Source organism: Calonectris borealis, chromosome 2 (assembly GCF_964195595.1).
Source record: "Calonectris borealis chromosome 2, bCalBor7.hap1.2, whole genome shotgun sequence".
Taxonomy (NCBI): domain Eukaryota; kingdom Metazoa; phylum Chordata; class Aves; order Procellariiformes; family Procellariidae; genus Calonectris; species Calonectris borealis.
The window spans coordinates 155,099,247-155,111,163 of NC_134313.1; the positions used below are offsets into that span (position 1 = coordinate 155,099,247).

At 40.3% G+C, this 11,917-nt stretch overlaps 1 protein-coding gene across 1 annotated transcript in view; it reads right to left on the minus strand.

Annotated features, from left to right (window-relative positions):
* Nucleotides 1-11,434, minus strand: part of KIF5B (kinesin family member 5B) — a 37,754-nt gene extending 26,320 nt beyond the window's left edge. Inside the window, exons 1-3 of the mRNA XM_075144034.1 lie at nt 10,853-11,434; nt 2,039-2,126; nt 275-348 (exon numbers count right to left, since the gene is read on the minus strand). Coding sequence (XP_075000135.1) covers nt 275-348; nt 2,039-2,126; nt 10,853-10,978 — 288 coding nt within the window. The 5' untranslated portion in view covers nt 10,979-11,434. The remainder of the gene's footprint in view (nt 1-274; nt 349-2,038; nt 2,127-10,852) is intronic.
* Between the last annotated feature and the right edge of the window lie 483 nt (nt 11,435-11,917).

The window sequence follows — 11,917 nt, forward strand, 5'->3', positions numbered from 1 at the left end:
CAGACATCTCCCGAACTACTAAAAGTGAAAATGTATATTAACATTATTCTTATGTTTCTCATCCTGCTACTGAAGGCAGAATGAGAAAAAATAAAAAAATTGCCATTCTCAGTCCTAAAAAAAACCATTTTGGGTATCAAAATGTTGCAATGGAAAGAAAATTAAAATTGCAAGATGAAAACAAGCAGACATCTTATTTCTAGAAAGATAAGACTATTGTGATGAAAAGAGATGACAGTGACATTAGAAGCAAAATTACTTTAAGATTTCTTACTTCCATAGTGTGTGTCTTTCCAGACGATGTTTGCCCATAAGCAAATATTGTACCATTGTATCCCTCAAGTACATCTAAAGGAAAAGAGTATTTTCATTAGGGTTCATTTCCTTCTTCTAAAAGAAAGTCAAATGAAATAGAATGCAAGCAGGCAGTTCCTAAAATGTTCAGCAAGTTAAATCATTCAATGTTTGGGAACTCTGTGCTAGAGTTGGGGGGAGGAAGGACGTTCCTCCCTACCCCTTTTAATGCATTAAGTCATCATTGACTGCAAGTCATGCAGTCATCATCAACAGCATTTTAGAAGTTTACTGTATTAAAAGCACCTGATCCTTCAACTAGAAAAATCAGGACCTCAGAGTCAGGAACAAAAAGGAAATCAATACAACTGCCAGGTTGAACAAAAAGTCTTTGATAACTCAGAAGAAACCACCATACACGAGAACACTTTAATATTTTCTGCCTCCAGGAAAGTTTAACTGTCCAACTGTGAAGAGAATGGGCTATGCCGTAAGTTTCAAGCATCTTGCTCTTTGGCCATAAGCTTATATTTCAAATTATGAATTAACCAACCCAAAGTTTTAGATTGAGGGGTGAAGGGCTGATGGGTTGGTTTGTTTACAAGTCAGTTATTGTAGAATCAAATCCTGCAAGCAAAATTTTACTTTCCAAAACCAAGCATAAGACATTCCAAATGGGGAAGTCTTTGCCACCCCATCATACCCGTAATCCATTTGTACCACCACCAGAGCTCATTTGCCACATGATGTAGCACAGCCTAGAAATGCCGCAGAGAAACAGAGATCAGATTTTTAGATTGAGGAAAGGGGCAGCATTACAATTCTTAATTTAAGGAGCAAACTTATGATCTAATCCTGATTACTATTTAACTCAGTAAAGGGTTAACTACTTGCAGCAACATGGATTTTCCACAGCAATTCACTTTTCTAATGATCAAAAAAACCCTACATTTATCCAATCTTCTCTTGTCACTAATAGTTGATATTTCAGGGGAAGGCTTTCTTAAAGTTGTTTTGAAAGTTACATCAATTAGAACTTATTACTGATCTCCTCCAGAAATTAATCAATTTTATTTTCAGGAAACTAGCTAATTGCTTACTACAACAACTTACTGTGGTATAACCTTCTTTGTGATAAGACTTGATTTTCTGAAGTTACTAGGCTAATTCTGACAATTGAAGTTTGGAGAAACTGTACATGCTGACATGCACAGTAATAACTCACGTTTAAACTTTTAATTTTGAAGCTAAAAATCACATTCAAAAAAATCCTCCTTAAACTGTGTATTAAATAAACAAGCTTAGAAAAGATCTATAGCATACACACGATTTCACAAGTTTCCCCTCCTCTTATATTCCTCCAAACAAACTAAAGCAATTGTAGGATGTTTTCACCAATAAATTTGAAACATCCACCCCCCAAAAAAAAAAAAATTATTCATAAGAGTTATTTTTATTAATTACTGACAAATTGTTTTAAACAATCTTTTGCAGAGAACTGCAAAAAAACCAAAACATGACAGACACATGTTATCAAACATTACAATCAACTGAAAGAGCAGGTTAAGCACTGATGTAGTTTATCAGCTCAACTACAGGATGATTTTATATTGCTATGATCCATATTGGCTTTTATTAAATATTCAGAAGGTAAGAGGGAGCAATAGAAGTATCAGTTTTCAACATTGAAATCCATATGAATATGTGACTTTTCCTTATGGTTAAAGTTGCTGTTCCACCTTACCTTTGACAATCTTTTTAGCACAATCATTGTATACTTGTTCCTGTGATGTGTTTGACTGGAATACACGGTCAAATATATATGGCTTGGACTGGGGGGAAAAAAAAAAAGACACAGAAGAGCTATTAAAAACCAGATGCTGGAAGTAGAACTGGAAGGCGTTTGTTCATATAGTTTAGAAGTAGCCTATACTGTCTCAGCTCAATCTTTTGTTTTATTTTAAGCACTTGAAGACTGTAGCAAAGAAATCAGCTTATATAGTGTTGCCTAAATCTTCACACGCTTGCCTACAAGTAAGGCCTTGAATTAAATATATTTGGTGTTGAAGTGCAATCTAAATAGTTCTCCAAAACTACTCTGCCACATGACGTCAATTTACTTGATTTACAAGGTAAACCAATGCCTAGTCTGTACATCTGAGAACCCCTTATTCTCTTCTACTCTGGTAGCAGGTTTACTCTGGTAAACCCAAATTATTAAAACCAGCTTAAACCACATCACACGGAATATCTGCCTCAGTAATATTTGTTAAAAAACCTCAAACCAAAAAGAAACATTGAGATCACCTACAGTCAGCACAAGAACTATTTCCCCATACATGATATCCTTAAAATAAAGCTCCATAAGCAGAAGGAAAAGGCCACTTTGGAAGAAGGGAACCTTTCACAGAAGACTCATTTTGGACAACACTGTAAAAGGAAGCTCTGACACAGCTTTTTGAAAGGAACATTGGATTTTGCTTTGTTTTAAAGAAGAGATTTTCATAATGCAGTTCTAAGCAGCTGAAAATCCATAAGGATACGAGCTATTATGCTCACCTTAGGAAGTTCAAATTTTTGTAGCATTTTCAGAGTCTGATTTAGTAGCTAGCCAAGCAGATAGCAAGGGTTACAAGGGACCTAGGTCAGCTAAGACTGCTAAACTCATTGCAACTGTTAAGTGCTCCATTTTGCCTAAATTTAATTAATTAACATCCTCCCCCAAGGATATTCTGGAACTGCCTCCCTGGCAAAAAAACAAGTATAGCTTCCATCTTTCACCCACCCACCACATTCCCTTCCCCAGCCTGACCTTCCATTTGTCTTTTAATAACATCTAGCATAACACCAAACAAAGCTTTTTAGATTAAACACATATCTATCTGCTGAGAGGGCTTGAATTCAGGTGGATGAGCTCCCTCTTGTAAAAAATAATTACAGCATTCACTGTGTAAATACGCTCAAGAAACCACAAGACTCAGGAGGCAGAAACTATCCCTAAGGTGCTGAAGTTTGTCATAACGCTTGTTCTACAGCAGGGAAATCACAAGCCTTCTCGATTACTCATTTTAGCTTCAAATACACCTCAAATTCAAATGTTCTACAGGTAGAATTGAGGCCATTACATACACCAGAAGACAAACAACTAACAAGTTCAAATAACCCTGAGGTAAGTAAATGAAGACTGAGAACATGTTACATAAAAAGGTAAGTCACTGTAGAAAAGAAAACACTAGCTATACATTTTCTTTCTCACTAGCAGCTGTAGTTTCAAAAAGCCTCCAACTTCACAAATATCAATCAGCTACACTACACACTGCAAGTCATCTACATCATAAAACATTAATCAGACCTGATTCATGCTCAAGTTCTTCTGCATATTTGTATGCACTGAAATAATACCATTTTGGAGGATCATATTTACCATTACACATTGGAAAAATATAGTGAGAAGAGTGATAGCGTCCAACGTCACTGCAAACAATCTGTGCAGCATTAGTAATTTGTGTGTTTGTACTTGTAAGATTTAAACTCTTTTCCAAATTATTGCTCCAGAAGATATATCGATGACAATTACTCCAATTAAATTGATTTTAAAAGAATTAGGGAAAGTTCCTGGATATGGTCTTCTGACAGTCTATGCAGCAACTGTTAACAATACTCACTATTTCTCATAGATCCCAACATATCTGATCTTTGCTGTTTCCAATAGGGCATGACAACTCTGAGAACAGAAAGGTATATTAGAATGCAAACATTATTTTGCATAGTGTATGTGTTCGAATGCATACACATACATTATTGTGTATTTATATATGACTACATAATATTTCTGATGCCAAATAGCAGATTTTATTACTTCAAAGAAATGTAAGGGTTTTTTTAAAAAAAAAGTAAAAAAAAAAATAAAAAACCAAGCCTAGTTTCCAGTACAGGAAGATACCTTGTTTAGAAAGAACTGCAGGCACAACCTGCACTAGTCTGCAACCATCCTGCAATCTACAGGTATTTGCAGCAGGTTCTGAAAAAGCTTTCCCTCTCTAAATTTTTAAACAGCGTTTAGAGGGGTTTTGTTTTGGTTTTGCGGGTTTATTTGGTGTTTTTTGGTTTTTGGGGTTTTTTTAATTCTTCTGCCAAGCAAAGGTTGACTGAATTGAACTACTCTTCTTCATCTGTGTTAAAGGAAAATTATGTTTACTAATTTGAGAGTAATCTGTAGACACAGAATACTTTCAGATTATCTACTCTCCAACTGCCATTCAAATGCCTTCATAAGAGCCAAATTACTGTCTCTCATATAATCACAGTTTCTTTTGTTTTACAAAATATTAATATAAAGAATAGCATGTATGATGAATGCCATGGACTAGCAAGAACAGAAAAGCAAGCTGCAAGGACTTCACTTGGACAGTAATGCCTTTCATTGATCTTGTTTATTTATACAGTGAAAGCTGCTAGGCACATGACAAATTCCAATTTCCCTCAAGTTAACAGCTGCTACCAACACACCCACAAAATTTAATAATTCTGACCAAAAAATCCTCACAAGGGGTCCTGTTTATACCTCTTGTCACTTCCCCATCCCTTGCAGGTGGAAAGTGGAATATTTGTTTACATGTCCTCAGTATTATAGGTTCCTAGATGAAGCCACAATACAACTTTAAAGCACTCAAAAATCCATACTTCCCTCCCCTCCCAGGTCACAGTACATTTATCACACCTATGAAAACCCACATTAGAGGCATGTCCCTGCTCCATCATTACTGAATCAATATCTAAGCAAATCGGTTTAGCCAAGCAGGTTCCGCGATAATTATAGAATAAAAGTTACTCCCACTCATACGGTTTCACATCTTTGACATCTATGTCTTATCACTTCTCTTCACAGCCTACTTTCTGGTGTAAACAAAGCTAAAACAGCATTACACAGATTACCCTGCCTTAGAAAGCCTCCTCATTACCTTTAAGAGATTAATCAAGAAAGATTAAAGTGTCAGATATTTTTTCTATACCAGATGCCTTTTCTTCCTCAAGTAGTAAACAATCAGGTATTATGACGGAACTGAAAACACAAAAGGTCCAAGCAACATTAGCATGTGGTGTCCTTAACAGTGGTAGTAGCAGTGTCACTACCATGATATGAAGGTGCTTTGACAATACTCCAGGAATTTTCAGCAAATGTTACTCAAATCCTAACAAAAATTTAAAACATACAACCTATAAGCAACACAAAATATCAAGCAAACAAGCAGAACTTCTGACTTCCTCTCTCCAAACAGAGAGAATTCAACACTTACATTCACTCCTTGTCTAGCATTTGTTCTGTCAGTAATCAACCACAAGACAACTTCAGCTCCTGTAGTTGCTTGTACTGATGTGGTCCCGCAGCAAAAGCTTTGCAAGCGCTCTCAGAGCCCTCAAAAAAGTGCATCTGCCAACATGATTTAGCAGTAGTTAAACTGAATCTTAATAAAGGGTTTATGTTTAAGCACACAGTTCTGCAGTTAACTTAAAGACTAGTTACCAATTATCCTTATATAAAAGGATGTTCAGCCTATCTAAATTATACAAGATTTGGAGCACACACGAGAGTTCATTCTTCAGAAAAGTTAGTTTTTCTCAGTACCTTCGATGAGGACTACACAAAAATCTGATCACAACTAGACTGAAATCTACCTTAAAAGACCTAGAAATACTTAAGGTTATCCCCATAGAAATAATTTAAAATATCTTTTGTTTTCGCACTGTAACTTTCTGTAAGCTACAGAATTGGGTACTCATAACACTACCTTAGTTCACCTTACTTTTTGTACATTAGTATCTGAAGCAAAGTCAATAGTAAAAATGTACTTGAAAATCAGTAGCATATTTTTCTACCACAACATATCCAGATACTCTTTATTGTTTTTTGCTAGAATGGACTGCTAGAGCAATATTATACACACCCACGGTTAGCTTATTCTTGGTAAGAGGTTGAAGTAGTAAATAGTGGGCTTACCTCCCCTTCAAGTTTCACATCTTTAATAAAGAACATTCTTCCCATCAGCATAAAATATGGCAAAAGAAAAATCCCACACCAAACAATTTCTGGAAAGTATGATGTCAAATACCTGACTCAGTTCCTCCTATTACTAAGCTAAGGTATTGCTGCTTTGACACACCTAACAGAGTCCAACATTGCGAATGAGTGAAAAGGCACTGTTCTAAATTAGTATTTTATTTTTAGGATAAGGAAAAAGGATTTTCCTCTTGTCCTAGCTCTATCATACAAAACTGCAGCCGACACAGAACAAGTTAGTGGATCTCAGCTCTTTCTGCCCTATTTTTCTTATTTCTGTGCAAATACTGCAACTCAGGTATCAACTTTTACTGCAGTTATTTATTGTTGTTACAGAAGGACTAAACCATGTAATTTTATTTAAGAAAAAAAAAATTGTGACTGGAAACTTAATTTGGAGCATCAAAACAGAGAGAAATTTTGGAACAAGAGTCCCAGCTAAGCTTTGCTTTAGTAAAGATTTTCTTCTAAAAAGAAAAGTAAGCACTGCTGGCATAAAAACAGTCATTGCATTTCAGAACAACCACCAAATATGAGATGAGTGAGGTGTTTCTAAGCAAGTGGTACAGCAGCCAGGGAGTATAGCTATTCCTTTACACATTACTGTAAGCTAGAACATTTGCTTTCTGTTAAATCATCATACCAGCATCATCTGAAAAACTTCGCTATTATCTACCATTTCATGGAATGAAATGAAAAAAAAAATTAGAGTAACACTGAAAGAATATTATTGTTTCAGCTACAGATTACAATTTCTGATTTATGTTTAAGTTGCATTGTAGACATTAAGCATTTTTATTTGTGTGTTTCTAATTAAACAGTGCTTTTCTTCATGCTAGCAAAATAATAATAAAAAAAAAAGTTGTTTTAAGAATCCACCTTGTTTCTTGCTTGTATACGGTCCTTTCTTTCAGCAACACACATGAATTGCATTTTCCTTTTTAATAATCTACTGCCAAAAGCTGCAGTAATAGCAAGTGATCTTCATTAATCTCATTCTAACATAACTTAAACCTAGCTTTGCTCTCATTTACTATCCAATACTAGTTTAAAAGGTGATGAAAAAGAAAGCTAAATGTCTCAAGCTCGTCCCAGGATCACAGGGGTTACATCGTATGTACAGAAAAAATAGTACTCTAAATAAATATGAAAATACAGGCAGGTAGCCACGATTCTTTCTTAAAAGCCATAGAAATAAGGAATATACTATGATCATTACTAGAAACGTTTGGACAACAGAGGGATACTGCCCATTTCTGTGAATGCCCATAACACCTTGCCACTTCAGTCATTTGACAGTACTGTTTTCAGCTTGGGCTTCAGTCCGAAATCCTCATGTGTCACTGTATTCAGTAATCTATCTTATCTTTTGGACAGCTGTAAGATGAGCAAGCCTAGGTATAGAAATGTTTTTTAAAAAGAAGTATAGATATGTTATGCAGAACTATGAAGCTAATCAGTTGCAAGCAGTTTCACACTTGAAAAAATAAAGTATACAATCATATATATTATAAGCTTGCTATTCCTCCTTGTTTCATCTTACTCAAAAGCCTGAAATTCATGAGCAAATTGCTATCAATTTTTGTATATAGGCACATTTATGATGTTTAACATAAAAACCATATACTCATAACAAGTCACGCTATCACCTGTTTTAACAAAACCCTTATATTTACTTAACAGGAAGAGCCACTAGAAAAAAAATATTAAAATGGAAAGAAGCCTCTTTTAATTAATAATTTAAAAGCTCTTTACTAGTTAAAAAAAGTTTCATCCTGTGGAAGGACAATACTTTTTCAAAGTCTGCTCTTTAAAATTGACCAACACCCTATGTCCCCTGAAATTGCTGTTACACACTAGCTACAATTAAAAAGTATTTTATCTAACACAAATCAAAACAACTCACTTGCCCAGAAAGACAACCATGCCAGTAATTACATAGGAGCTAGGAAGAGAAGGGAGGATAGATACCTCAGAGATGACAGGAGAGTCAAGGAAGAAGGAGGGTTTGGTTATAGTCACTGATTTCCCTCCCCACCCTCCTCCACAGAGGAGTCAAATCTGCAGTCTGGTATAAGCTCTGCTTCCTCTGTCTCCTAGTTTTCACCTCCTATCTACCATTACAGGCAACTCCCAAGTATTATTAAAGAAGCCTCCGCTGTTTCAGCACAGACCCAGGTGCACGCAGAAGGTGCGAGTCCTTCAGGCAGCTGAGGAAAGCAGCTACTAAAAAAAAAGTGGCTCAATTACTGTTCAATAGGCAGCCAATAGGACATGTAGCAAGAAAGACAGAACTCAAACAGCTGAATGTAACCAAACATACAGCTTACTGAGGAATGTTTTTAGAAACTGTTTCATGAGAAGGACTGTTTCTGTTACTATGCTCCCTTGGGCAATTCTGCAACACACACACACGAGGTGGCTGGCTGCAGCCTCAAGTTGGAAGGTTCATCGCTTTGTAAAAACTCAGTCAGCTTGTTAAAAAGAAACACCATCACCAAAAAAACCAAACACAAGTTATTGTCTCAACAGTTTTACAGAATCAAGTCAGAACTTTGAGAACATCAACCTTGTCATATATCCACCATTATAAAAACAAAATCACATAATATCAATCCTTTATTAAGATTCTGTGAAACAGAACTCAAATACTGTCACTGCTATCCAATCTAATAATCTTTGGGGACATTTTTCCCAAAGTCAGACACAGCAAGTCCTGGACCTAGGACCACTGAAGGATTTTTTGTTGTCATCTTTACCAACGCAGAAAACGCCAAAGCACAGTTGTAACACTAAATATTAGTCCCAAGCAGAAAGCCCCACATGATCCCTCAGGAGCATGCCATCAGACTGTTCTACTCAGACACAGTACCACCTCAACCCAATTTACATTTTAGATATTTTTAAAGCATACATAAAGAGTATTTAAACAATGTTAAGTTTTCTATTCTCTCTAGACTAGAACTACCGAAAGAATACATGGAAAATTTAGTTGTAAAAAAGTCAGAAAATATCAAGGTTTCTAAACTTAATCATGAATTTTAAACAGAATATGTAGCATCACAATGAATGGGTATTCACTGATAGAAGTGAGATCATTTGTTCTAGTTAAACCTCCCATTTTCCAGGCTTGGTTCCTTACTCTGAGGAGCTTACCTGTACAACTTCAGGGAGAAGAGATACACTCCAAGATACTAACTTGCCAGCTGAAATAAGCCCAAATTACCTCATTTCACAAGCATGCTATCGTTCTTGTAGCTCCAGACTCATGGAATTCCATATTTTATTGACAAATTCAGTTGAATATTAACAGACTAGAGCAATAGTATTTAGTAAGTCATACTAAAAAAAATATTTTATTAAATCACCTCCTTCAACTTCAGATACTGCACAAAAAAGCTATTATTGGTAGCCTCAAGAAACAGAACATAAAAAACGAAATTTGAAGACAGATGATAACTGACATGGAAGTTACTTTCAGCAATGCATAATCAGCACTGTCTCTAGAGAGAAAATTATTTATATGAAAACACAACTTAAAAGTTAGCAAAACTAAAACAGACATTGGGAATAGAGCGTGCTTGTACAATACCAACCAAACCAGGCAATAAACTATTGTACTTTAATTTTATATTCCAGTTCCACTTTGTAGCTAAATGAGACACACTGAACAAAAAGGAAAGGATTATCTTTTCCCCTGTAACATCCAGATTGTCTTATAACAGGCCTCATACTTTGCAAGGTGACTTCAGTAAAAATACATTTACAAATACGTAATTGCCAAATGGTCTGTTTGTTATGATTTAAAAAAAAAAAATTATCAGTCGAAGACTGATTTACAGATTACAAGCATCAATGAACTGGAGCCTGCACTGTTGTTCTGCATATTCTTCCCAAAAAACTCTCCACAGACAATTACTTCGATGGTAGCTCCAATACATGCATTTGAGCACGTATTTAGCAGTCAAACTCATGACGGTCGCCAAAAGCAGGGACAGCCTAGCCGGGGGACACACTGCAGGACTCGCCTGTTACTCTCCACCTCGTAATTCACGCGTTTTCCGTGGACACACTGAAGCGTGCCCCGTGGCTCGGGCTCGGCAATGAAACCTCACGCTGCGCCCCAAGTTGCAAGCCTTTCACTAGAGCCTTTGTCAGAGGTTTCCTGACCTGCTACCACCGACGTGTCCCTACAACCCAACGCCCACTGTTCGGGGACCTCTGCCCCCACCAGCTCCCTGCTCTTTGCCCGACCATGCCCACATCCAGACTAGCCAGCCCCGTCCACAGCTCTGCCTGCCCTCCTTCCTTTCCCCCCCCACCCCAAAAAGGCCACCCCCCTTCCCGAGGCGTCCCCGCCCGCGGGCGCTCCCGAGCGCCTCAGCCCTGCCCTCTCGCCTCACACCGCGCCCATCCCCGCGGTATCTGACCCCGCCGACCCTTGACACCCCCTCCTCCCCGGCGCTTCTCCCGCCTTTCCCGTCCGGGGCGGCCCCTCACCGCGATGACGACGGTGTCTTCGCCCTGAAACTTGGCGATGTACTTGTCGCCACGGGTCACTTCGGACTCGTTGAGGGGCCTGAAGCGACACATCACTTTGATGTTACACTCCGCCGGGTCCGCCATCTTAGGCCAACGCCGCCTCCGGGGCGCTCAGCTCCGCCGCCACCCGCTGCTGCCTCTACGCCGCCCGCTCCGGGGGTCTCGCAAGCCGCCGTTGCCGCCGCTGCCGGGAAGCCTGCGTCCGCCCAAGCAGAAGGAAAAAGGGAAGGGCTCCTTCCTGGCCGCCGCCGCCGCCTCCCGCTCTCACTTCCTCCCCAATATGGCAGCCATGGCGGCGCCTGCAGCCGGCAAGTCCCGGCACTCCCTCGCCGGGCAGAGGCGGCGCCGACAGCAGGGCAGGGAGGGTGACGTCACCCTCTGCAGAGCCCAGCCCCGCCCCCTCGGCTGGGACCTGCTGCGCAGGCGCGCCTGTGCACGGGCGGCCGGGCCCGGCTCCACAGGAGCTGTACGGCGCAGGCGCGAAGGGGTTGCTGGAGTGGAGGGTCAGCTGCCACCCGCGGGTTCGACGCCCGTGGGACTGCCAGTGGGCTGAGGGGGCGGGGCTGCGCGGGGGCGGGGTTCGCGAGGGGCGGGGCTCCGCTTCAGGGGTGGGAGGCAGCTGTGATGGGGAGCTGCCTGCCCGGGGCCGCCTCCCGCCTTCTCCCCGCCGTACCTGGCGCAGCCCCCCGCTCCTCCCCCGCGTGGAGCGGAGCGGGTTTGTGGCCACACGGCTGGGCTTGACCTCGGCCACGGTGCTGCAAGGAGGGATGAGACCTCGCCCAGCCGCCTTGGCGGGCAGTGGTCGAGCACCGCTTTGCCCCTGACGGGGCGGGGGCCTCCCGCCTCAGGGCGGCGGCAGCGGTCGGGCGCGGCGGGCTGTGCTAACGGCCGGTGCCGGGCGCTCGCCGGCCCTGGTGGCGGAGAGGGGGTCGAGACACGGCCTTCTCACCGGCTGCACCCCCGAGCAGGGCGGTTCTGGTTAGAGCCGAGTTTTGTAAGTGCGCCTGAAAACTGAGAGGCCGG